The following is a 24,012-nucleotide window of genomic DNA, read 5'->3' as shown; positions in this document are numbered from 1 at the left end:
GTCAGGGTGATTAATAGTGGTGGGGATTGCCGTTAATTCACTGCCTAATGACTGCGGCCGCCGCGCTCCGAGTAATCGGGTGATGTATGTGGGGAGCCCACCTCATGGCAGAGGTGAAAATCATTTCGACAAGTCAAATATTGTCACAGGGAACAAATGGCTCTCCCTGTTAATAAAAATTAATGAATTTTTTTTCTTTCTTTCTTTTTTTTTTCTCGCCACTGGCCTGCTAAATGAAGCTGCAGAGTGGCTGAGCAGGGGGATGAACGTGGCGGAGTCGAGCACTTTATTTGACGGTTAAAACTATAAACATCTTTATTAGGGCACCAAGTGGCCAGAGGGCTGGTGTGGCCGCGGGGCCGGTGGGAGCCGAAGCTGGAGGCCGCTCTGGGGCGTGGGGGAACTGGGAGCAGGTGCCTCGGCAGTGCAGCAGGAGGGTCTTTGTGGCCCCCTGAGAGCTGAGACACAAGGAGGCCCTTCCCCGTGGGGCACTGGCTGGCCCTGAGTCCCCAGTCCTAGCTGCACAGAGATGGGGACATCGTGCCACCAAGGGGCTCAGCCTGTGCGACTCTGCGCCCCTGGTTTGGTGGGGAGCCAGGGCTGGGCAGGGAGCCGGCTGGCTTTGAGGGACAAGGAAGGGGAGCGGAGGACCCTCGCCCACACCTGCAGCAGCAAGACACCACTAGCCCCCCAGCTCCAGGTCTGGAGGCAAAGGGACACGGTGACCCTCAGTGCAAAGGCCCCATTCTCATCCTGAGCAGCCAGAGCTCCGGGGAGCACCACGGAGGCTGCAGAGCAGAAGCTCAGGAGGAGAGCCCTTCCCTCCCAGACCTCTGGCTGACGGTGTCTCTGGGCAGGGGAGGAGAGACAGGGCCGTTTCTCCTCCCCTGCCCACCCTGCTCAGGCCCTGGCCTCTCCCGCCTGTGGTCCCCAAGAGAAGGCCGAGCGGGGCCCCAGTCCCCCCAGGGAGCCGGGCCTTCCAGCACAAGGGGAAGGCTCTTGGGGTCTGCTTTCTCCCTCTTTAGATTTTTATTTCGGAGAAACATTTGTTTACTTGAGGAGCGACTTGCTCCGGCCTGTGAATGGCAGCCGCAGGCCCGGTCGGTAGGAACTGAAGAGATAAATATGTCTATAAATAGTTTGGTGGCGGTTGTCGGGGGCGTTTGCTCAGTGTTAACCGGTTCCTCCTCTGCAGGGCTGCCCAGACAGAGAGGGAGGGCAAAGCAGAGACAGAAATCGCCCCGCACATCCTCTTCGCTCTGCGAGCCCAGCTGAGCGTGTTTCATCCCCGGGGCATTTTGCCCTCGGCGGGCAGCTCCCAGGGCCGGTGCAGAGCCCCCTGCAGTGACCTCGGTCTTGTGACCCCAAACCCACTGCACCCTGGTGACCAGCAGCAAGCAGGCATGGCTGTCCGGGGACAGGAGACCATCCCCACCTTGCCCCATCCCCTCGGCACCCCACCTAAGGATCTGAGTTTGCAGAAACAGTGGGTTTGTGGGTGTTGGGGGTCTTGGCCTGGCCGTGTGCTGAGCCAGCTCCTGCCCTCCATAGCTTTAGCAAGCAGAGTCCCTTCTGGGTTCCTCCTTCCATCTGGAAGGATCCAGGACTCCACAGTGCCCTAGAGTCTTGCAGCCTCAGCAAATCTGGCTGGGCATGAGAGGAACCTGAGGACCCTCCAGTGAAGGAAGTACCCTCCATCTCCGCAGCCACCAGGTCCTGCCACCAGGACAACCTCCCAAAGCCCAGCTTGAATGAGGGCCTCTCAAAATCCAAAATCCGCAGCTGCCCCCCCAGCCCCAGGGAGCAAAGTCCCATTCCTTGGGGATCCTCCAGGGCCCTCTACCTCCGTCTACTGGGAGCTTCCGTCCAGCAGAATGGGGTCTCCGTTGTTCAAGGAGTGTCTGTGGCCACAGTGGGATACAGAAGGATGCTTGATGAGGTCACAGCCTCCTTGGTGCTGTGGGCCCGGCTGGCCGCTGGTGCGGCCCGCGGCCGGTGTGCAGGCCGCCTGATGATCATGCAGTGACAGTGCCAGGAACAGTATCCCCACGTGCTGGGTACACCGTTGCTCTGAACCCCCCAACAGGATGGATGTACCCCTCTTCTGCAGAGTGGGGACTAAGGTCCAGAGAGCATTTGTGGGCAAGCTGGAAGGAGCGCCTGCTCGTGCTTATAGGACCTGAGAACCAGCCAGGATGGTGAGGGAGAGAGCCTGGGGTCTGGATGAGGATGCTGATAACAGGAGCCTAATTTCACTTTGGGGGAACAGCCTAACAGCACACTGTGGACCCCAGCACACCTGTGGTCCACTTCCTGATCCACGATCACCAAAAAGTAGAAGCAACCCAAGTGTCCATTGATGATGAATGGATAAGCAAAATGTGGTCCATCCACACTGTGGAATATTATTCAGCCGTAAAAAGGGAGGGAATTCTGACACTTGCTACAACGTGGATGAACCTTGAGGACATTATGCTCAGTGAAATAAACCAGTCACAAAAGGACAAATGTCCTATGATTCCACTCATCTGAGGTCCCTAGAGGAGTCAAATTCACAGAGACAGAAAGTGGAACAGCGGGTGCCAGGGGCTGGGGTGGGGGAAGGGGAGAGAGTGTTCAATGGGCAGAGTTTTAGTTTGGGGAGATGAAGAAGTTCTGGAGATGGATGGTGGTGATGGTTGTATGACAGTGTGACTGTGCTTAATGCCGCTGAGCTGTACACTCAAAAATGGTTCAGCTGGTAAATTTTATGTTATGTCTATTTTACCACAATTCTTTAAAAAAAGCACCCTGTGGTGTTGCCTGACGTGAGGACACGACTGGTATCTGGAGCCAACCTCCCTTGATATTTGAGGGGTCTTTGGGGCCCGGGGCCCCCGCTGGCAAGTTAACAACACAGGAGGTGAAGGGTCCAGGGACATCCCCTGCTCGGGCCGCCAGCTCACGTGGTGCTTAGCGGGGCCAGGGAGAGTCGCAGTGATTGAGAAGAAAAACAGCGAGATTTGAGCAATCCGCGGGCTCCCTGGCTGCCCCGGGGCTCGGGGAAGTGGTATGTTAACCAAGGAGCAAAGGAGAGGAAGAAAAAAGGCCAGATCACATCTCTGAAACAAAGAGGCTTTTACCAGGAACAAGCCTTGATAAAAATTACAGTGGCATCACAGGCCATTCAGCGCCTGCCCGGGGCGATGGAGGCAGCGAGGAAATAGGGATGCGGGGCCTGAAATAGGAACACTGCGTCCCAGGAGCATTGTGGATAAATAATCGTCTTAGAATAATGCGCTGGCTTTAAGTAGGGACCAGGTGGTCTGGGCTGCCGGTCAGAGCCCCCCGCGGCCCTGTGTCAGCTCAGCTGGATGGGGGACCCAGGGGCTGGGGAGGGGTATCCGTGGGCAGTGGGCTCCCAGAGCCCCATCTTGGCAGGCAGTCCTTTGGCAGCGGGGCCTGGCTGGGGGTGGGAGCTGAGGAGGGCAGAGGGACCCCAGGGAGACGTGGTGGTGGCCTGTAAAGTGCGCCCGGGGCCCACCGCCTGCCTCACCTGAGTGGAGGGGGCAGGAGGGCGGAGCAGCTCCTCGGTTCCCTGCTGGATTCACGGGTTCACGGTTCTCAGAGCCTCAGGCTGGCCCCTGGAGAGGTGAATACGTGCTTGAGTGGGCTGTGCTGTGGCAGCAGCGGCCAGCCAGCGACTTGGACGTCCCAGGCTCCCCTCCCAGCAAAGGGGCTCACAGGGACCCTTTATCCTCTCCATGCATCAGTCTACTCGTCTGTGACGTGGGTGGAGCCATCACCTGCTTCACAGCGTTTACGAGCAGATAAGAACAGAGGGCAGGCGGGGAGCTCCTAGTGGGGGGCCCTGGGAGGGGTGACAGTGACCCCTGGGCCGCATTCCGTGGCCAGTTCGGGCCCTCCAGCCTGGCTCTTTGCATTTGCTCCCTGGGGCTACTGTAACACAGTACCATAAATTGGGGGGCTTCAAACAACAGGCATCTGTCCTCTCGCAGTCCAAGTCACGGTGGCCAGGGCGTGCTCCCTCAGAGCCTCTTGGGAAGGTCCTTCCTGCCCCTTCCAGCACCAGGCGGCCCCAGCCTCCTCGGGTACAGACACAACCTTCAGGTCTCTTTCCCCCGTGTCTCCCTGCATCTCTGTCTCCCACCCCTAGGGACACAGTCGTGTCGCAGTAGGGCCCACCCTAACGCCCTCATCTTAACGTGATCACATCTGCGGAGACCCCATCTCCAAATCGGTCGCATTCACAGGCGCCAGGCACTAGGACATCAATGTATCTTTTAGGGGGACACAATGTGACCCGTCACAGTCTTGGGAGCTGCACCTGCCGTCCTGGGTGACAGGAGGCAGTGGGGGCCAGTGGAGCGCTCCACCAAGTCAGGAGGCCTGGATCTGCCACTGCCAGCTCCACGTCTGAGACAAAAGAAGCACTTGCATGTGACAGTGGCCAGGTCAGATGGTTGCCATCTCTGGGATCAGGCAGAGGAGGGAGGAGGCCCGGCCTCTCTGTCTGGAGGTTTCCACCCCTCAGCCCCTTGCAGGAGTGCCTGGGACCGGCAGGGCATGAGACCCGAGGCCAGCGCCGGCCTGCGTCTTCCCAGGCTCTCCCAGGCCTAATGACAATCCAGCTCCATCAGCCCTGCAGCTGGGGCTCATCGCCCCTAGTCCCTGTGGGCAAGGTCCCAGGCGTGGGTTTGGGAATATAAACGGCAATTGATTATTATTAATATTTAGCATGTTGTAGGAACGTCTTTTCTTGGAGCTATTAATCTGCCGTGTTAATAACAGCCGAACTCTGTTCCCGGCTCAGAAGCTCAGCGGCTGCTCGGCGAGGGGAATGCCAATGAGCGCGGTGCCGCGGCGGCTGGGGCCTGGGCAGCTGGTCAGGAGGGCAACCCCGGGTGGCAGTGGCTCCCTGCAGGATGTTCCTGGAGTCATGACTGCTGTGATCTTGCCTTAAAGTCCAGGTCCCGGGCTGGGGGGAGCTTGCTACGTTTGAACAATAGCAAGACCGAACCCCCTCAGTTCCTGGGTCCCTTTCTGCCAAATGGTTTCCAGAAGTGGGTCTGTAGGATGCACGTCTGCAGAACCAAGAACCCCTCCGTGGAAGGGGGGCGCTTATCCTCACCTGGTTGCACTAAACAGAAACGTAGCTGCACAGAAATGAAAAACCGTATCTCACCATTTTATCCTAGCCGGACTGAGTGTGCTTCTCTCTCCGTCTCTCCTCTCCCTCCCCCAGGCAGCGGGCGAGATGGTCCTCATGACTGTCATTGCCCGTGTGGACTCATAGGCTCTGGGGAGGGGGACTTCTGGGGTCTCTGAGGGTCTCTGAGGGGCCCAGTACACAGCATCCTCCCTTCCCAGTTTGAGAAGTAGAAGAAGAGTGAGAAGATGGGAACCAAAGCTCCTCCTTGTTTCCCCAAAAGACTCAGTGAGAGGGCCGGGCGAGCCTGTGGCTGAGCCCCAGAATCGCAGACATGGCCACCCCACCCTTAGAATGCTGGAGAAGGCAGGCCACCCCATGTGGTGGAGGAAGGGTGGTCCCGATGGAGCAGCAGAGAAACCTCACCCCCTGCTAAGTGGTGGGGGCTATGCTGAGCAAACCCCAGTACCCTCTCAAATTAACCAGTCAGTAAGGAGAGTAGCCAAGGTGTCCTGTTAATGGGGCTTGTCCTCAGGGAAGGAAAGTCAAGAGCGAGGAGTAAGGGTTCCTGCCTCCCACCTTTCCTGATAAGAATTGTTCTCTCATCCATCTGCCCATCCATTCATCCATCCACCCATCCACCCATCTGTTCATCCCATCCACCCATCCATTCCACACATTCATCCATCCGTCCATCCATGAATTCACCCATCCACCCATCCACCCATCCATTCCACACATTCATCCATGCATCCATCCATGAATTCATCCATCCACCTATCCATCCATCTACTCACTCATCTTTCCATCCATCCATCTATCCATCCATCCATCCATCCATCTACCCACCCATATTTCCATCCATTCACCTACCCACCCATTCATTCAGCCGTCTATTCATCCACTCACTCATCCATCTATATTTCCATGTAGCCATACACCCACCTGCTCATCCATCCATCAGTTTGTCCATCCATTTCCTGTGTTATCTTTTGCTGGACATAGGGAAGGCCAGCAGAAATGCCAGGACACTTTTTCAGGTGCTGTCTCACTGCAGTGAGAATATTGGGGTCGCGTAGCACAGGTCTGAGAGTTTTAGAATCAAGACCATCTGAAGGGCTCCCAGCTGGGCCCTGACCAGCTGTGTGGTCCTGAGCAAGTCATTTGCCCTGGAACTCCCTTGCCCTGATGTACAAAACAGGTGAAGTCACAAATGTGCCTCCCTTACGGGGCTGTGGTGAGAACTAGACCCAACGGCAGTGCTGGCCGTGTGCTCCACAGGCCTAGTTAGCGCCCAGCAGCCCACGAGGCTCCACAGGGCGAGCTGACTTAGTGCCAATGGTTTCGACCAGCCACCCACAGGCCAGCAGCCCCGAGAAGTCAGTGTTGACCAGGCCTACCTGCAGTCACTCGATTGCTTTCAAAGTCACACTTGGAGGTTCCAGAATTGAATGGCCATGTGGCCAACTGGGGACCTGCCTCCCCAGAGTTTCAGAGCTGTGACTGAAGCCTTGTCTGTTCTCTCCTTCACCTCCCCTCTGCCGCCACATTCCCCACAAGTTGAACAGAAGAGGAACTTCTGAAGACCACTTTTGAGAGGCCTCGTGAAAAGTCACGCTGCCCGAGCCACAGAACCTTGAATTGGCCTTGGGGGAGCGGCTGCTCCATGTTCCTCCTGCCTTTCCTGGGAGGCCGTGGTCTGGGGTCATTGCTTTTGGTTGATAAGATGGGGACGTCAGGCCTGGGCCCACACCAATCCTGGAGAGGGGGACACGTCCAGAAGGCCCACGGCCCACCGTGTCTGGCAGCCTCTGTGTAGGAGTCTTCAGTGGAAAATATTTGAGAGGCCTGGCCACGCCTGGTTTTACTGGAGACACGACCGAGTGCTGCTGCATGCTGTGGGGTCCCTGTTCTGCTGGGATGCTGGGGAAGGAGGAACACCTGGAGATGCTGTCATGGCTGTGGTCCCCTTTCACCCAAAACACCTCTGTTAACAAAAACGAGCAGCTTGGGGGGTCTGAGCGATGCCTTTGGAGGCTCCTCTGCCCACGGGGCACCGTCCTTCGGAAGTCCTTGGCCACCTTCCTGCCATCACTTACGCGCTGATGGCTGTCCGTGTTTCTGCCCGGCCTGGCCAGGCGTGGTGGTACAGTGAACCGGGGCGGGAACCAGCGCTGCCGGATGCAGCTTTATTATGGAGGCATCTTCCTTTAGCACTTCTGACGGGAAATAACCTGGGGAGCCGTTTCCCTTCTCTTGGAGACCTGACAGGGTTATCGGAAGCGCAGGACTGTCGTTTTTCTCCTGCTAAGTGGAAAAGTGGGGACTTACTGGAAATGGGCCAGGGCTGCAGGGATGGGTGCTGGCCTAGATTTCTAGGGGGACCTTTTGGTCGTTTAAGGAGACTTGGCTTCGTTTGCGTTCAACCCTGTGTCCCCAGGACGCGCTCTTGTCATTTCGGCACTTCTGACCCCGGCTGCCCCACCCCCACAGCTTGCTGGAGCCTCGGCCGTGGTTCTCACGCTCTAGGGGTCTTGTGGGAGCGCAGAGCGCCTCGCCCGCCCGCCGCTGTCTCAGGTTGAGCAGGTCTAGAACTGTCCGGGGACCCCACGCTGAGAACCCCTGAGCTGGAAGGGCAGATGTCCCCAAAATATCCAACGAGGCTGGGTCTGCCCCGCTTCCAAACCCTCGGCAGCAGGGCCTGCTCGCTCAGCACGCTCCTCACCAGGAGCCCCCAGGTGCAGACACGCGGCCCTGCTCTGGTTCTGTGTCCATCAGTGGGCGTGTGGAAGTGTGGACGGCCCGTCCCTCCTGCCCAGGGTGACACTCTTGGGGCCTGGGCAGCTCATCTGCAGCCCCCAGGCACAGGCTCTGGCTCTGAGTACGGGGCTCCCCAGGCACCTTGGCCTGACCCAGCTGCATAGCACACCGTGTGGTCTTGTCTCCAGCGGCATCTCAGGTCGGCCGTAGTCTGCTGCTTCCTGGGCTTCTCCAGACCAGGGGCCGCACCTCAGGTCAGTTCCCAGTTCAGTTCAACACTTCCAGTCTTATTGTTTGACTCGAGGTGTGTCTGCTCAGCCTCCAGCCCTCACACGTCCTGTGTGTAGCACGGTCGGGCCTGGGGTTACGGCTTTGCCATACAGGCTGGTGAGTCTCCCACAAGAAACCACCAGCCCTCGGAGAGGTGTAGGTGTGAATTCTCTGGGTTCAGAGGTCACGGGGTGCACAATGGCCAAGGGAGAGCTCCTGGCCAAGGGCCTACCTCTGGGCCTCATGGGACCCAGGAAGTGTTCAAGAGTGGCCCTGACTGGGGAGGGTGTCCATAACAGTCGTCAGCCCCAGATGTTTTCTTGGAGAGAGGTTGGGGCGGCCGGGAGCTTTGGACGCCCACCAAGCTCAGGCCTGGCCGTGACACCACCCACCTCGGGCATCACCGTCACTGCCCAGGGAGGGTGTGTTGGTTCCAGTTTACATGGAGAAGACGTCAGCTCCAGGGCCCACCTGCTTCTAGTGTCCCCAGATGATGAGTGGAGGGGCTGGCCTAGGCCAGGCTGCCAGGGGTCCTCCTCTGAGCACGAACACAGAAGGGGGCTCTGTTGGCTCTGAGGGCTGAGCAAACGATGAGGCCTTTCGGGACTCAGTTCTGGGAGGTGACTGGGACCGTGTCCCTTCGTGGGCTCCTCAAGGCCCATGAGCCAGCTGCAGAGTGCAGGGTGGTCCTTAGATGGCTGCCAGGGAGCCAGCGGCCACTCAGGGCGGGCCTGTGGTCAGCCTGGTGTCCTCACTGGACAGGGCATGCCCCCCCAGGCCTGCAGGGAGTGGGTGAAGGCTGTGGGCAGCGAGCTGACCTCAGGCCTGGGCGGAATTGGCTGCGCCTCCGCATCAGAGCTCCATCAGCAAACCGAGTCCCGGGTCCGGTACAGCCACCACTGCGGATAGAGCAGCAGGTCCCCCAGGTGCCCTTGCTGAGCAGCCCGGCTCACGGGGAGCCACGGGGTCCCTCTTCTCCTCTCTCCCCTCTGATCTCTCCTCCCCTATGCGGGGACAGTAGTGCCCCCCGAGGGTCAGCATCGAATCAGGTGAGAACAATTGCTTTTGACTCACAGACCCCAAGACGGTCGCCAGTCAGGCTCTCCTTGTTGCGGGGGGCGGGGGGCACCCGGGACCACAGGTCAAGCTGGCTCGCGCCCTCGGGCTGGGGCACCCTCGGGCCAGCCCGTCGTCATGTTAGACCCTCCTCAGGGCATTCTCCCCTCTTCTGAAGTGTGGCACGTCCGCTTCTGTTTCTAAACCTTAATGATGAGGGTGAAATACAATTTAACCAGAAAAGAAAACCAGACAGCGAAGCATTTTCAGTTTTACCCCAATGGGTGGCCCGTTCATTTTGTTTCTGAATCAAGGGGTGTTTCTCCCTCAGGGGAGGAAAGGTGGCCCCTAATAGTGAGCGTGCGTGTGTGCGCGTGTATGCGTGAGCGTGAGCCTGGGGGAAGGAGCCTCTATGCTGGTGTTTGTGGAGTGAAACCCAGCCAACATCTGGCCTAGTCAGAACTCACCTGTTGGGCCCATTTTTTTTTATGCTTTTTTGGTGAGGAAGATTGGCCCTGAGCTAACATCTGTTGCCAATCTTCCTCTTTTTTTCCTTCTCCCCAAAGCTCCAGTGCATGTTGTATACCCTAGCTCTAAGTCATTCTGGTTCTTCTATGTGGGATGCTGCCGCAGCATGGCTTGATGAGCAGTGTGTAGGTCCTGTAGGTCCATGCCCGGGATCTGAACCGGTGAACCCTGGGCCAACGACGCAGAGTGCGTGAACTTAACCACTCGGCCATGGGGCCACCCCGGGGCCCAGTTTTGAAACTGACTAGATGGCTTCCTCCAAGAAGCACGTTCTCTCCCGTTCCTGGCATTCTTGACTCCGTGGCTGAGGGGTGATGTGTGGCACTGCTCTGCCAGACAGGGCAGCTCCCCCTGGGACGAGGGCAGCCTGGCTGGGCCGGGAGTTGGGGTCTGGCACCAGGGCCCCAAAACAGGGCTGGGACGGGTGGTTGGGTACACAGAGCATGGCGGCTCCAGGTATGGGTGCCAGCCTGCTCTGTCGCTCACTGCGGGACTGTGGGCAAGCTGCCTCACCCCGCCGTGCCTCTGTTTCACCATCTGTAAAATGGGCAGCTCTCCAGCGAGGAGGTGGCAGCCCAGGTGGGGGTGGGCATCCACCCTCCTCCCAGTGCTCATGGGGCCCAGAGGATGGCAGCCCAGGGCTAGTCTCAGGGCAGCGACATGGGGCAGACAGGCACATGTCACTGTTCCCTGTTACATTTCCAACAGGCCCCAGCGAGGCCCTGCCCATGCTCTTCGTCTGCACCCTGGGTGTTGGCCTCTCTCAGGACTGCAGCTGGCCCCTCCTCTCCACCCTGGGCCCTCCTGAGGTTCCGCATGGTGACCTCCATCAGCATTTGAGGCTCCAAGGAGCCCAGCCAGGAGCCTCTCAGGAAAGCTCCAGGTTTGGAGTGGAGCAAGTGACCACCTTTAGCCCCCACTCCCTGCCAGGGTCTGTCACCCCTCAGCCACCTTCCTGAAGGTGGATCAGCGCTCACAACCTGAACTGAAATAGCAGCATCACACGAGTTTTTAGGAAGTGACATTTTCATTCCATTGTAGCATCTTATTCTAACACGCCCAGTCTTCAGAGAGGCGTGTGATGTTACATGCATCTTAACCCCTGCAAACAGGCTGACATGCATCCGTTGGGTCACAGGCTTCCAGCACATCTGTCCATGAGACTCTAGCAGACTGATAGACTGATAAAGAAGTTAACTGATGACAATGGGACCCAAAGTATTTGCTGCAAATTACCCCCTGGAGCTTTCTACCTCTCCTCCCTAATGCTTTTGGCCTTTGTTTCCTAAAACCTGAAATTTCAAGGAGCTACTGTGTGTAGCAGGTGGTTCCCTGGGGTTTCTCAGGTTTCTCGGGAACATGGGCTGTCACCCTCAGAGACAGGTGAGACTAATTCAGTGCATTCTTATGTAAACTATCAGAGCTGAGGAGCTGCGAGTTCCCGCCTACACAGGTGGAGTCAAGAACTGTGGCTTTTCAAAGTAGGTGCTTTTCCAATCGAAATTTTAACTGAAATAATTGTAGATACACACACAGTTGCAAGAAATAACAGAGATTCCCGTGCACTTTGCTCATTTCCCCAGGGCTGACAGTTTGCAGGATATTGATAAGCACACAGTCTATGGTGTTGATACAATGTGATACAATGTATCTCCTTCAGGGGCAGGTTTGACTTGTGCCGTGTGCGAGTTTAGCTCTGTGAGCTCAGGCAGGTCTGGGCATCCACCACCACAGTCAGGATGCAGAGCCTCCCCCACACTGTCCCCAGATGCCTCACCTGGTCCTCTTGCAGCCACCCGCCTCCTGCTCCCCATCCCACAACTCATCATCTGCTGAGGAGCATCTTCACCCGGCCCCAGTGGCACCCCAAGTACGAAGTTGGCTCCTCTATTCAGGAATTCTCCCTCATCCTCCTCTCCAGCCCTGACTGATTCCAGGAGCAAGGTCATAAAGGTGGCTGGGAGCAGCTGGCACCTGGTGCCTGCTTTGGTGTGGCTGAGCCCTTCTCCGCTCAGCGCCTGGCAGGGTGGACGTGCAGAGGCCTGGCCGGCGGCTCTTTGGGCCACGGCACAAAGGATGGAGGCTTGAGGACCCAGGGGGCCTGCGTCCAGTGGCCACCCTCTCCCCATGAGCACATGCCCTTGGGCAGGCCGTGCACTAGGTGGCCTGAAGCTCGAGCCAGGGGCAGAATCCTCACGTAGTGGAGTTGAGGTGTCCTGGGAGGGCAGCGAGCCTGAGGAGAAGCTTCCTTGGTGTTGGGGGAGAGCTGGTCCCCGAGAGGGCATGTGGGCAGGGCTGAGTTCTCCATGGTCCCTCCACTGTCCCCTAGGAAGGTGTCGCAGGCCAGAATTGGGATGCCCCTGAGGGATCGTCTCTGCCCGTCATGGGGGTCAGCCCCCGGCAGCCGAGCGCCATCCCACTGCCTCGTGCTTGCAGGAAGGAGAGCAAGGCGGCCCCTGGGGTTGGCTTCTGGTGCCCGTCAGAGGGACTCTCTTTCTCCCTTCTTCTCGGGGTCACCAGGAGGAGGGCAGCGACGTCCTCCCACCCAAAGGGCCACATGGAGGCAGGAGGTTGGCTGAGGTTGCTTGGACGTGTTTTCAGGGTTCTTGACCATCCCTCCCCTCACACGCTCTCCTCCACACTCACACATGTTCACACTGACACACAGCCGCTCACCCCCGGAGGCCCTGGTCTCCCTCCAGCTCCGGCTCCGGCTCCCGGGCCGCCATCCACGTGGTGCAGTTTTCCTGCGGTGGCCGCAGGGCCGGCAGGTTTAGTGGCTTCTCCTTAAAGTCCCGCCACACAATAAAGGAGGAACCGGAGCAAACCACATATTGACTCAGAGAAATTCCCTCACGCTCCCCCGGCCGCGGATCAAGGCTTGAATCTGCCAAATTCAGCCCGGTGACGAGCAGCCAGGAGCTGGAGCTTCGGGGAAGGCCCGTGGTCTTTGCACCGCTAGTCATCGCCCTCCCGGGACGCTGCTTATGAGGCCACGGCCGGCAGCCAGCCAGCCCCACGGGGGCCGCGCGGGAGGGACCCTCTGCGCCGGCTGGTTGAGCACAACAGCCCTAATTTGGGGCCCCTTCTCTCTCCAGACCCTGAAATCCTGGCTGTGGGTTTGAGGTTTCCACGGGCCCTCTGGGGAGACGGTGGGGGCGGCTTCTGTTTGGGGATTATTTGCTATGATCTGGGTGAGAGAGGGCAGGAGGCTCCCGCTCTGAGGCCGGAAGATACCCAGCCCTAAACTAAGGGTTCGGAGTGGAACAGGGGCAGGGTAACGGCGGAGGACACAGTGGCTCCCCTCCGTCACTGTCCCCAGCCTGGGGAGCAGCTGCGTTTCTTGACTTCGGTGTGTGAGAAACCTCCAAGCGGGGTTTCAGTTCACCAAGAACACCCTGACCCCGCTGGGACCCGGCGCCTGCGGCAGGTGTTCCCTGGCCTGATCTGGGCGGCCGGGGCTCGGGCTGGCTCGGCTCACGGGCATCCAGGCCCTCTTTCCCCTCCTCCTGTCACCCCCGCACCCCTCCCCACCACTCTCCTCCCTGCTTTTGTCATTTTGGTAGGTCTCTCCAAAGAATTTTTAGGAATGATGGACTCAGTCACAAACTCCGAGCCTGAATCTACCGCAAAACCCAAGCAAGGGACCTCAGGTCTCCTGACGAGTAAACAACACACCGCAGCAGAGCCTGTCTCTGGGGTTGTAAGCTCATCTTGGTGCTGCATTCCGGCCTTCGAGAGCGTGCCGGCTGGAAGTGCTCCGGCGGGCAGGGGCCTGGGCGGCAGGGTCGGGGAGACGCACCCACTCCCTGGAAATGCGCGGCCAGTGTGGGGCGGGGGGCTCGGGCCCGGGCCGGCCGTCTCAGGGGGCATCCTGGCTGCAGCCCGGGGCCGAGGAAGGGTGACCTTCCCAGCTAGCCTCTCCGGTTGCTCGGGGCCCTGGGAGCTGGGCAGTTTGTGCTCGGCCCGCCCCGCAGGCCCTGGCCGCCTGCAGCAGCTTTCTGTTTCTCCAGGGCCTCGGGGGCTGCTCACGGCACCTCATTTTCTCCAAATGTTTTCTGCACACTAATTAGGCCTTGTCTCATCCACCTTTGAAAGAAGCGCTCTCTGTCCGCCAGCAGTGGGGGCAGCGGGTTGGAGACTCACTTGGGTTTTGCTGGCGGCTTCGGGCAATCACTTAACCCCTGTGACCGCCGGGGGTGGGAGGCCCGGCTGATGCACAGCCTTCCTTTAATCAGCAGGAAACACCACCTTTTTCTCCTAAGCTGTTTGCTCGGCCAGTAAATTAAACATGCTTTGAAAGCGTTGATTTTCCTCCAGTAGGTGAGGAGTTTTGGGAAGTAGAATTCACACAGAAAAAAGAACCTGAAAAAGAGACCGGCGATGAATGTGCGGGGCTGGGGGCACTTGCCCGCTTTCTGCACAGCAGAGCTCACGCAAACAGCAGCTCTGGCTCCTCCTCGTCCTGCAAGGCATTGCATTGCGCCTGGAGGAGTTCAGGAGGCGCGTTGGGGGGCCCTGCGGCTTCCAACCTGATTCTGTTTGCGAGCTCTGCGCAGTTACCAGCTCCAGATCATAAGGTGGCACGTTAATTACCCCCCCTTCTAATTTACCTTTATGCGGCGCGCAGTCCCCGCGAAGGTTTGTGGGGGTGTTCTTTCAAACCTAAACAACTTCAGATCTCAAGGGCGGAGGGAACAACAGCCACAGCTCTGTTGTTGCATCTCTGAAAGGATCCCACGAGTCAATTAAAAAGGAACCGTTGGCCACTTAAAACATAGTAATTACTTCTGTGAATGCTGCTAAATTAAATAAGTGTTATCCCCATGATTTTTTTTTTTTCAAGACTTTGGTTTCTTTTGAAAGAAAACATTTTGTTGCTTCTCAAGCGGATCTGTTTGCAACCAGCATGAGGAACCTGAAGTCATTTTTCTCGTACTTAAAACTTCCCGTCTCCCTGGAGACGTCCATCTCCCCAGCCGACGTCAGGGAGCAGGGAGGGGGGCCTCGAGACAAGCGCCCAAGTGACCACAGCTTTCGGGTCACTTTCGCAGGTTTTCAAGCCTGCGCAGAAGGAGGGGACATGAGCAGAAATGTCTAGATCAGGGGTCCGCAGGCTCCAAGCAGCGGAGTAAGCCCAGCTCCCACCCCTCCTGCTCCCCCCATCCGCCCTTCTGCGCCTCTCTGACTTTTTCTTTATTGAGGTGAAGATCACATAACGTAAAAATTAGCCATTTTAAAGTGTATAATTCAGTGGCGTTTAGCACATTCACTGTGTTGTGCAACCAACACCTCCGTCTAGTTTCAGAACATTTTCATCCCCCAGGAGCCCGGTGCCCATCAGTCGGTCAGTCCCCACTCTCTCCGCCCCCAGCCACTGCCCACGTGAATTCCGCCACTGTGGATTTGCCCATTTTGGACACTCTATAAATGGAGCCATACGGACGTGGCCTTTTGTGTCTGCTCCCCTCACTCAGCGCCGGGTTTTTCAGGCTCCTCCACGTTGTAGCGTGAGTCAGTGCTTCAGTCCTTTTGGAGGCTGAGTCGTTCTGCTGTGTGGAGCCACGATTCGTCTATCCGCTCATCTGCTCTCTCCCCCTTTGGGGGATTGTGGCTGACGCTGCCGTGAGCAGTCACCTGTCTGAGCCCCTGTTTTTAGTTCTTTCCGGTCAACACGTAGGAGTGGACTTGCTTTCCTGACTGTTCGTCCTCCTTCTTGCTCTTCCTGTCCCTTCTCCAGGGACAGGAAGTTTTACCATCTCCTCGGGGCCTCGGGCCACCCTCTGCTGCATGTCCAGGTGGGGCTATCTTGGCACCAACTATCTCTTAGGACAGATCCCAAAGAGATACACAGCTGGGGTCGCTCTTGTTCAGTCCCGTGACTTGCAGCCCCTTGAGTCCCGTGTTCATGACCTCAGCAGGCTGGTGTCCTACCTGCGATGACGTCATTGGGGACTTCAGGAAGCCTCCCCAGCGCCCCCCCGGCCCCCCGAGCTGGCCAGAGGGCCCAGGTGTGGGGGCACATTTCACAGCAGCCCAGATTCTGAGTCCGCCCAAGAATGGGACGTGTCTCCATTCCCGAGGCTACCGACACGAACTGGAGCGGTTCCAGAATGACTATTTCACCATCAGCCCTGGGTTGGGTGCCCAGTGTGACCGCTTCCTCACTGTCCCCAAACTTGTAGCGAATGGGCAGCTCCTTTCCCGGCCGTCCTAAAGCAGAACAGGCAGACGTGTCCCGGGTCGCTCATGGGACCGCTGGGAGATGCAGGGAGAACGTGCACTGCGGGGTTTCCACAGGCTGGTTCCTAGAGGAGGCTGGGGGACTCGCATCCCTGGGCGCCTCTCACGTGGAGTGCTTGGGTCAGAGCCGAGGTGATGTCTCCCGGGCAGTGGGGGTAGGGGGCAGCCAAGTGGCTTGTGGGCCCGTTGGAGACCTCGGTTCCTATTCCGTCCCATGTCCCAGTGGCCCCTGAGCCTCACACACTGGGGACGCGCGTGCTACAGAGCTTGACATTGCATTGTTTCCTTCAGGTGACGGCGACATTGTAAATAATATGTATGAGCCTGACCCGGACCTGCTGGCTGGCGAGAGTGCCGAGGACGAGACCGAGGAGAGCATCATGTCCCCCATCCCCATGGGGCCGCCGTCCCCCTTCCCCACCAGCGAGGACTTCACCCCCAAGGAGGGCTCGCCGTACAAGGCCCCTGTCTACATTCCTGAGGACATTCCCATCCCTCCAGACTTTGAGCTCCGAGAGTCCTCCATCCCAGGGGCCGGCCTGGGGATCTGGGCCAAGAAGAAGATGGAAATCGGGGAGAGGTTTGGCCCTTACATGGTGGCGCCCCGGGCCACGTTGAAGGAGGCAGGCTTTGGATGGGAGGTGAGCATTCTCGTGTGAGCGTGATTGATCACGGCCATTTGTCTTGTGTTCCATCTATTTATAAAGCCGGGTTGAGCAGCCGCTGCCTGAGGCGGGAGGCTGTGTCCGTTCGAATGTTACATTTCTCAGGCTTATTTTGCCCTGCAGCTTGCATGACGCGACTCGGAAAACACCAGAGGTCCTCGTGGGCGCCCGTCAGCCCCCACAGGCCCGCCTGCTCTCTTCCCGGAAATGTGTCTTTAATGAGCTCATGTCTTAAAACACCCCATGCTTCCCGTCTGGATCTTAGGTGCTAAGGCTGCAATCTCGGCAGAACAGCGTAGATTAATGGAATGTCCCACAGCAAGAGTCTCTACTCCGGGGAAAGCCGCAGATGGGGGCCTAGATCCTGGGGTGAGCAGCATGGGCGGCTCATAGAGCTCGTCTGGTGGCTGTGCAGCCCAGGCCTCCTGTGCACACCAACGTCCAGGCCTCCTGCCCCCCGTGCCAGGTCAGCCAGCTCACTAAGAGGGGCCCCCACTGCCCAGATTCGTGGGGGCCTAAGTCTCATTCTGCCAGAGAGGAGCATCTTCTGGTTTAGATTCCCCTAAGGATTTTGGCCTGGCTCGACAGTCCGGGAGCCCGTGTACTGTCCGGAAAGGGGAGGCCTGTTAGGTGAGGGGATGCTGACCGCCCCAAAGGTGCCCCTCCTTCCAGCAGTGTCCTGCTCAGGCCACGAGGGATGCTGGGCCCCATTTTGGGGGTTTTCAAGGTGGTCTCACGAGGACCACAAGCCTGCAAGCATTTCCCCGCTGGTCTCGGCCTTTCTGCCGGCCCCACACTGCCAGTTTTCAGTGGTATTTTTGGCAGGGACCCTGCCTGTGTGGAAAGTTCAGATACAAACCCAGATTGCTTCTGGGTGTTTCACAACTCCCAAAGGGTTGCATGGAGGTCAGCTCTAGAAAGGGCGCACAGTTCAAAGAAGGGAGAGGACCCTGTGTGGCCGGGCAGCCGTGTCCCCTCACGTCAGGGCCCTGGGGAGTTAGGGTTGGGGGAGTCACCTCTCCCAACCTCTCCGTGGCTCTGGACCTGTCCCCACAGTGTTCAATGTTCTCTGCCGAGTGAGGGAAGAATTCAGGCCTTCTGTGCGCGCTCTCTCTCTCTCGGCTTTATGGTTTGTGAACATTGTGCTTCATGCCTCCCTGGCTCCCTGGAGATTGGGACCCACAAGTGCAGGCCCTCCCTCCCTTTGGGAAGCTCCGGGTCCAGCATCCTTGAGCACCCCCCTGGGCCATGAGTACTTACAGCCCTCCCTAAGGCTCTCAGGGAGGCTGGGTGTGCTGGTGCACATGTTGCTGGCAGAGGACGCTGCCCACAGCCCGGCAGAGCTGAGGCCATCACGCCCTTCACCAGGAGATGAGGTGGCTGTGCCCCTACACACTGAGACTTTCCAGCAGGCGGAGGAGTCTGGTCCATGGTTGCAATGGGGTGTGGACCCCGGGGACACAGAAGCTCCCTGCCCGAAGCTTAAAGCCCCACGCTCTTCAGAGGGCTTTGTATGTTTAGCTGGGAGGAGGGTTGGCCAGATGACACCGGAATTCACCACAGTCCAAAACAGGGGGAGCTGCAGTTCAGCGAGCTGGGGAGTGTGAGCCGGGCGTGCACCTGCCGTCCCACAGTGGCAGACACAGTGTGTGCTGCTCGAGGTCAGGGCCCCCTTCAGGACAGACCGGCCCGGGGCCTGGGAGCAAGGTGAGGCAGGAAGCCAGGGCATCTGGAAACGCAGCCCTCGCGTGGGTGCCTGGGCCCTCTTTCCCGGCCTGTGGGGTCTTCCCTTATGGGACCAGGGAGAGCACTTTCAGACAACGGGACGGGTAACTGTTCTGAGGTGGCTTTGTGCAGACTCAGCCTGCCTGACCCTCCCTGCCTGGCTGTCTGGCAGAGGAACGTAAGGGTGTTTGTCTGATGAGCTCAGAAAGGTCTGGGCTGTTCAGTCAGTAGGGGCATCTGGATGTTGGACAGTGAACACACCCTCCAGGTGGCACGTTGGATGACCTTGAGGTGACTTTGTCCTTGCCTGCTCTGATACAAGTTTCTGTCTGCTCGTTTTTCTAAAGAAACGCTCCCTATCGCCGCCGCTCGGGGCCGGCCTGGTACAGGCTGTGGCTATTATCTGCCCCGTGCCTGTTGACTTTGCGATACTGGTCCTTCTCCACGGACGTGAGGGAGCGTTCTCGCTCCGCGTGCGCCTCCCGTTTCTGCAGCGGGCTTTGTTCCGAGGCCTGACCTGACAGCGCCTTTCATGCCAGCACTTGGAAATATTTGCCCTGAGTCCGACGTCCTCAAATAGTGTTCCAGACGCGCCCGACCGTATCTCGTCCGCCCTTGTTTTCCTTGCGAGCTCAGGCACCGATTACCCACTCCGTGATCCGTTTTTGGGCTTGTGGCCGAAATCCGAGGGGCGGGGGCAGTTGTTTGCGTCCTTGCGATTGAGAGCCAATGACAGGTTTGGACGGGAAGCTGCCGCCTCCCGCCGTGAAGGTGCGAGCGGGACGTGCCCCCAAACATTCAGGGCGAGCCCATTTCTGCCTGAAATAAGTCACGAGCTCCAGGAGGTTTCTTTGGCTCTATGGACCGCAGTTGGGATCCTTGGGGAAGAAAACCAATCGTCTTCCCTCATAAGCAGCCTTTCTGGAATTTCCCACATGAATCCTGAAACCGGTTCTTGTCGATTCTTGGTTTTTTTCCCGCCTTCCTCTAGGATGATGGGCGGCTCGGGAGAGAGAAGGGACGTGTGCCCCTTCAGATAGGCCCGTCCTTCCTTGGCTCTGTCTGCAGACAGCGCCTGAGGCGGGGAGCAGAAAACCCAGGCGCCAGAGCCCGGATCTTTCTGTGCTTCTGGACGGGAGAGGGGCCTCTAGTGAAGCCCGAGTGGCTAAAGCAGACAAGGCGGCCTGGGCACCCCACCGTCCTGTCCAGGCTCCTGCAAAGACGCTGTCCCTGGGCTGCAGTGAGCTCGGCCCAAAGCAGGCGGGAGACAAAGCAAACAGCTAGAGTCGTGCGCGCAAAGTCATCGTATCAGCAGGGCGAGCCGGGCCAGGCTGGGTACCGGCAGAGGCCGCCCAGGGACAGCAGACGAACCTGCATGATCTTACGCGGGTCCTGAATTTTACATGTGTAATTATTCACTCCCACTCTGGTAATTAAATCTTATAAATCAGAATAATGTGGTTTTCCTACACTTTACATGGTATTCACTTACCAAAACAGAACAGGTAGTGACATTTTAGCAAAGATGACAGAGGAAATCGAGGAGGACCCAGTGTCATTCAGACTCCCAGAGGGATGGCCGGCATGGTTTTGTGGCCCGTTCCAGCTCCAGAGGGCGGTTTCTCCTGTTGGGTTGGATCCAGGAGTCGCACAGAGGGAGAAACCAGCGGGGTCTCCCATAGGCACGGGCAGGTGACCCCGGGAGGACTGGCTTAAAGTCACTGTCAAAGAGACTACGCTTACTGTCATTTGGGGCACTGTGGGAACAATTTTCTTTCTACTCTGAGAACAAAATTCTTGTTCTGGGTCCTTCCATTCAAGTAAAATCCAAATGGTCTGGTTTCCTTTTCTCTTTCGTGGTGGACACAACGACTAACCAGCGCACAGTTTCTGGGCCTCCACCACTCCAGCAAAGGCCCTACCCTGGCACACTGGGGCCCACATGGATGACCCACGACCCTTGGGGTCAAGGTGGCGGGGGCATCCCTGTTTCATGCAGGAATTTTTCTTCAGCAAACGGGAACTCGGGGTGGCCGGGAGCTGAGCCGGCCCCTCCCACTGTTCACTCACTGTGGGTCCTTCTGCCCTCCCTGCTCTGACCGGCGGAGCCCCTCCCCACCTTCCTCCCAGTGTTGGCACCAGGAGCGCTCAGCGACTCCTCTGTGGGCACACCAGGAAGTGAGTCCCCGTCATTCTGGAAGAAGATACACCCCGTGTCTCTGTGTCCCTCCACACCCCAGGCCTGGCCCACCCTGTCTGGAGGGACAGGTGGGAGCGTGGGGTGTGTGGAAATGGCCCCCTGGGCTCCATCTCAAAGGGGGGTGGTCTGTCGCTGACCGAGGAGGATGCCCCAACTCCCAGCCCCCTCCTTCCAGACGCAGCGGCGGCTGAGGCATCCACCACTCACACTGCCCAGGATAAATCACCCCTGATTGCATTTTATTGCCCTGGGGTCTGAAAAACAATGATTTTGATCATTTGTGGAGTAAATCATGACATTTATCATTGTGCTGTTTATTTTGCTAATTAAGAGATGACTGCCAGTGACAGCCCTGAGGGAGGCCGGCTGTGGAAGCAGGCTCCTCAGAAGTGCCACCTGCCCCCTGGGCAGGGCCCTACAGCTGTGTTCCCCGGGGCTTGCGGCTACGGGGCCTGCAGGGCGGTGGGAATACTGTGCAGGACCCCCAGGGAAGGTGGAGGAGCAGTTTCACACTGAGAGTGTCTGTGCTCTGCTAGGCTCGCGGTTGAGCGCGTGCCTGACCCAGAAAGTCAGCATTGCCCAGCCTGTAACCTGCGCTCAGACATGATCTGTTGAATAAATGTGTCTGCCTCTGTTTAAGAAGCTGGTGGAAAATGTTAACGTGAATTGATGGGGTTTCAATTATCTGAAGAATTTACTCAAGTGGATTACCTCATCCCCTTGGCTTTAGTTCCTGAATATTAATACACGTGTTCGTTTATTCAGTCAACAAACAGTCTGTGTCTGGGCCAGGGCCTGTGGGAAGTTCCAGGATCACAGGGGAAACAATCTGAGGCCTCAGGCTGCCTTGATTCTCTGATGCTACAATTATGTGGTCCCTAAGCCTGCTCCTCTGGGGTCCCCGGGGCCCCCTGGGAGATTTTGGTGAGGGCCAGGACCCGCTGCCCCCACCTCTACTCCCCAGGGCTCCCCACCTCCAAGGACAGGAGGCATCTGTGTCTACCTGCCTGAGTTTGGCAGCTTTGGGGACCTGGATCAGTGAGTGGATGCTGAGTGACTGTGGGGACACTTCTCGTGTGAGTTCCGGCCAGATTTCTGAGCCAGAGTTTCCTGGAGAGAACCTTCCAGGCTCTGGACTAATTCCAGGCTTTGGGCGTTAGAGGAAGCCCGAGGAACCAGCTCTTCCCTCCAGACCTGTGTCTTTCCTGCACCGAGAGCATCCCTTAATTAGGAGCTTCGGGCTCCTGCCTGCAGTTCTGAGTGGGTGGTCTCTCTTTTTTTTTAATTTAATTTTTATTGAGTTAATGATAGGCTACAATCTTGTGAAATTTCAGTTGTACATTAATGTTTGTCAGTCGTGTTGTAGGTGCACCACTTCACACTTTGTGCCCACCCCCCACTGCCCCTTTCTCCTGGTAGCCACTAATCTGTTCTCTTTGTCTGCATTTTTAAATTCCTCATATGAGTGGAGTCATACAGAGATCGTCCTTCTCTATCTGGCTTATTTCACTTAACGTAATTCCCTCAAGGTCCATCCATGTTGTTGCGAATGGGACGATTTTATCCTTTTTTCTGGCTGAGTAGTATTCCAATGTGTATATATACCACATCTTCTTTATCCAACATCAGTTGATGGGCACTTAGGTTGCTTCTATGTCTTGGCTATTGTAAATAATTCTGCAATGAACATTGGGGTGCATGGGACTTTTGGGATTGCTGACTTCAAGCTCTCTGGATAGATACCCAGTAGTGGGATGGCTGGATCGTATGGTAGTTCTATTTTTAATTTTTTGAGGAATCCCCATACTGTTTTCCATAGTGGCTGCACCAGTTTGCATTCCCACCAGCAGTGTATGAGGGTTCCTTTTTCTCCACAACCTCTCCAACATTTGTTACTATTTGTTTTGGTTGTTTTTGTCATTCTAAGGGGTGTAAGGTGGTATCTTAGTGGAGTTTTGATTTGCATTTCCTGAGTGGGTGGTCTCTAATCTCGAGGGTTGGGTCTGGGCTGTGGGTGAAGCCCATGGGGCGGGACGTCATGCGAGGCTCGCCTTCTCCACAGCCATCACGGCAGCAGGTTTGCGATGTTGCTCAGGAGCTGGACCAACACCCCTTCGTGTCCCGGGCTGGAGAGGCTGGGCCAGCTGTGTTGTGAGTCTGAGCTCAGGCTGGAGGGCACCTTTTGTGACCAAGCACTGGCCTCCCTCCTGGGCCAGAATTCCCTGGGCTCTTGGGAATCTGCTTCAGTCCCTTTTAGTCCCTCCCACATGATGACCAAGCAATAAATCTCGGTCAATCTGGAGAGAGACATGTGGTCGACACGTCCCATAAAGACCCTCGATGCATCCATGGCCCCCGCCAGAGTGAGCCGTTTTCCCCAGCACCCTGCCTGCTCTATTGACCTGCTGGGGCTGTGGGCTCCTGTCCAGCTGCAAGGGGCACCCACCACAGCCAGGCTTGGCCATGCCCAGGACATGAGCAGGTAGCCTTGTGGATCCAGGATTCAGGAAGGCATTGCTCATCTTCCAGGAGAGTCGCCAGCTGCTGGTCCGTACCCACGGTGTTCCACTTGGCCAGCAGCCTCTGTGGAAGCAGAGCCCGTGGGGCCGGCAGGCAGGGGCAGCTCCTCTGCATCCTGGAGCTGTCAGAGCCACAGGACCTCAAGCGCTTGCAGCCCCAGCCCACCGGAAGGACAGCTTTTCCAGAAAGGAAAGCTTGACCGGGGAGCCTACTGGTGCTCCAGGTGACTGAGAAGCGAGTTCACCCAGGCTGGAGAGGGGGTGCCGAATTTGCAGAGAAAAATGTGAAACTTGGTCCTTGAATGTCAGCACTGTTCTTCAGATTTGTCCCGGGGGTCTGAGCCCACTTTGGAATCTCCCGGAGTGTTAGCAGTGCAGGTGCCTGGGCCCAAACCCACGAACGTCAGGCTCTGGCCAGAGAGAGGGACCAACCGTCCCTGTCTCCCAGGACTGTTCTGCTTTAGAAGCAAAAGTACCGACAGACCTGTCTGGGGGCTGAGTTTGTGAAAGCTCAAGAAATCTGAACGTGCATCCGGGGTCGAAGCAGCCGCTCTGGAGAGAGGAGAAGGGAGAATCCTCCCGACTTCCAGCAGCTGCGGGAGGGCTGACGGAGCCGAGGTTTTCTGAAATGACCACCACCCCCTTTTCCAGCATGTTCTGTCCACTATGGAGTCCAGAGAGGCGTGAGAGGGACAATTTGGGATGGGTCGTTGGGGGTGTTCGGTTACTCGGCAGACAGTGCTGCTGCGTGATCAGCTCGTCCTGGGAGCTGCCCCAGTGGCCCTGTGCCATGTTTGTGCTCCGTGTCGCACATGCACACCCTGGCTGTACTCTCTCTTCCACGTGCATCCCCGTGCAAGAATCACACTCCAGCCTCTGCTGTGCGTCCTTCACCCT

At 57.6% G+C, this 24,012-nt stretch overlaps 1 protein-coding gene across 3 annotated transcripts in view; it reads left to right on the top strand.

Moving 5' to 3' along the window:
- PRDM16 (PR/SET domain 16) overlaps positions 1 to 24,012 on the top strand; it is a 344,072-nt gene that overhangs the window by 97,852 nt on the left and 222,208 nt on the right. For all 3 annotated transcript variants that reach the window (XM_044769524.2, XM_044769523.2, XM_044769522.2), the window contains exon 2: positions 16,298 to 16,647. In XM_044769524.2, coding sequence (XP_044625459.2) covers positions 16,298 to 16,647 — 350 coding nt within the window. The remainder of the gene's footprint in view (positions 1 to 16,297; positions 16,648 to 24,012) is intronic.

Source organism: Equus asinus, chromosome 5 (assembly GCF_041296235.1).
Source record: "Equus asinus isolate D_3611 breed Donkey chromosome 5, EquAss-T2T_v2, whole genome shotgun sequence".
NCBI classification, from domain to species: domain Eukaryota; kingdom Metazoa; phylum Chordata; class Mammalia; order Perissodactyla; family Equidae; genus Equus; species Equus asinus.
Note: the sequence above shows the minus strand (reverse complement) of the source record. Positions and strands in the feature narration are given on the sequence as shown.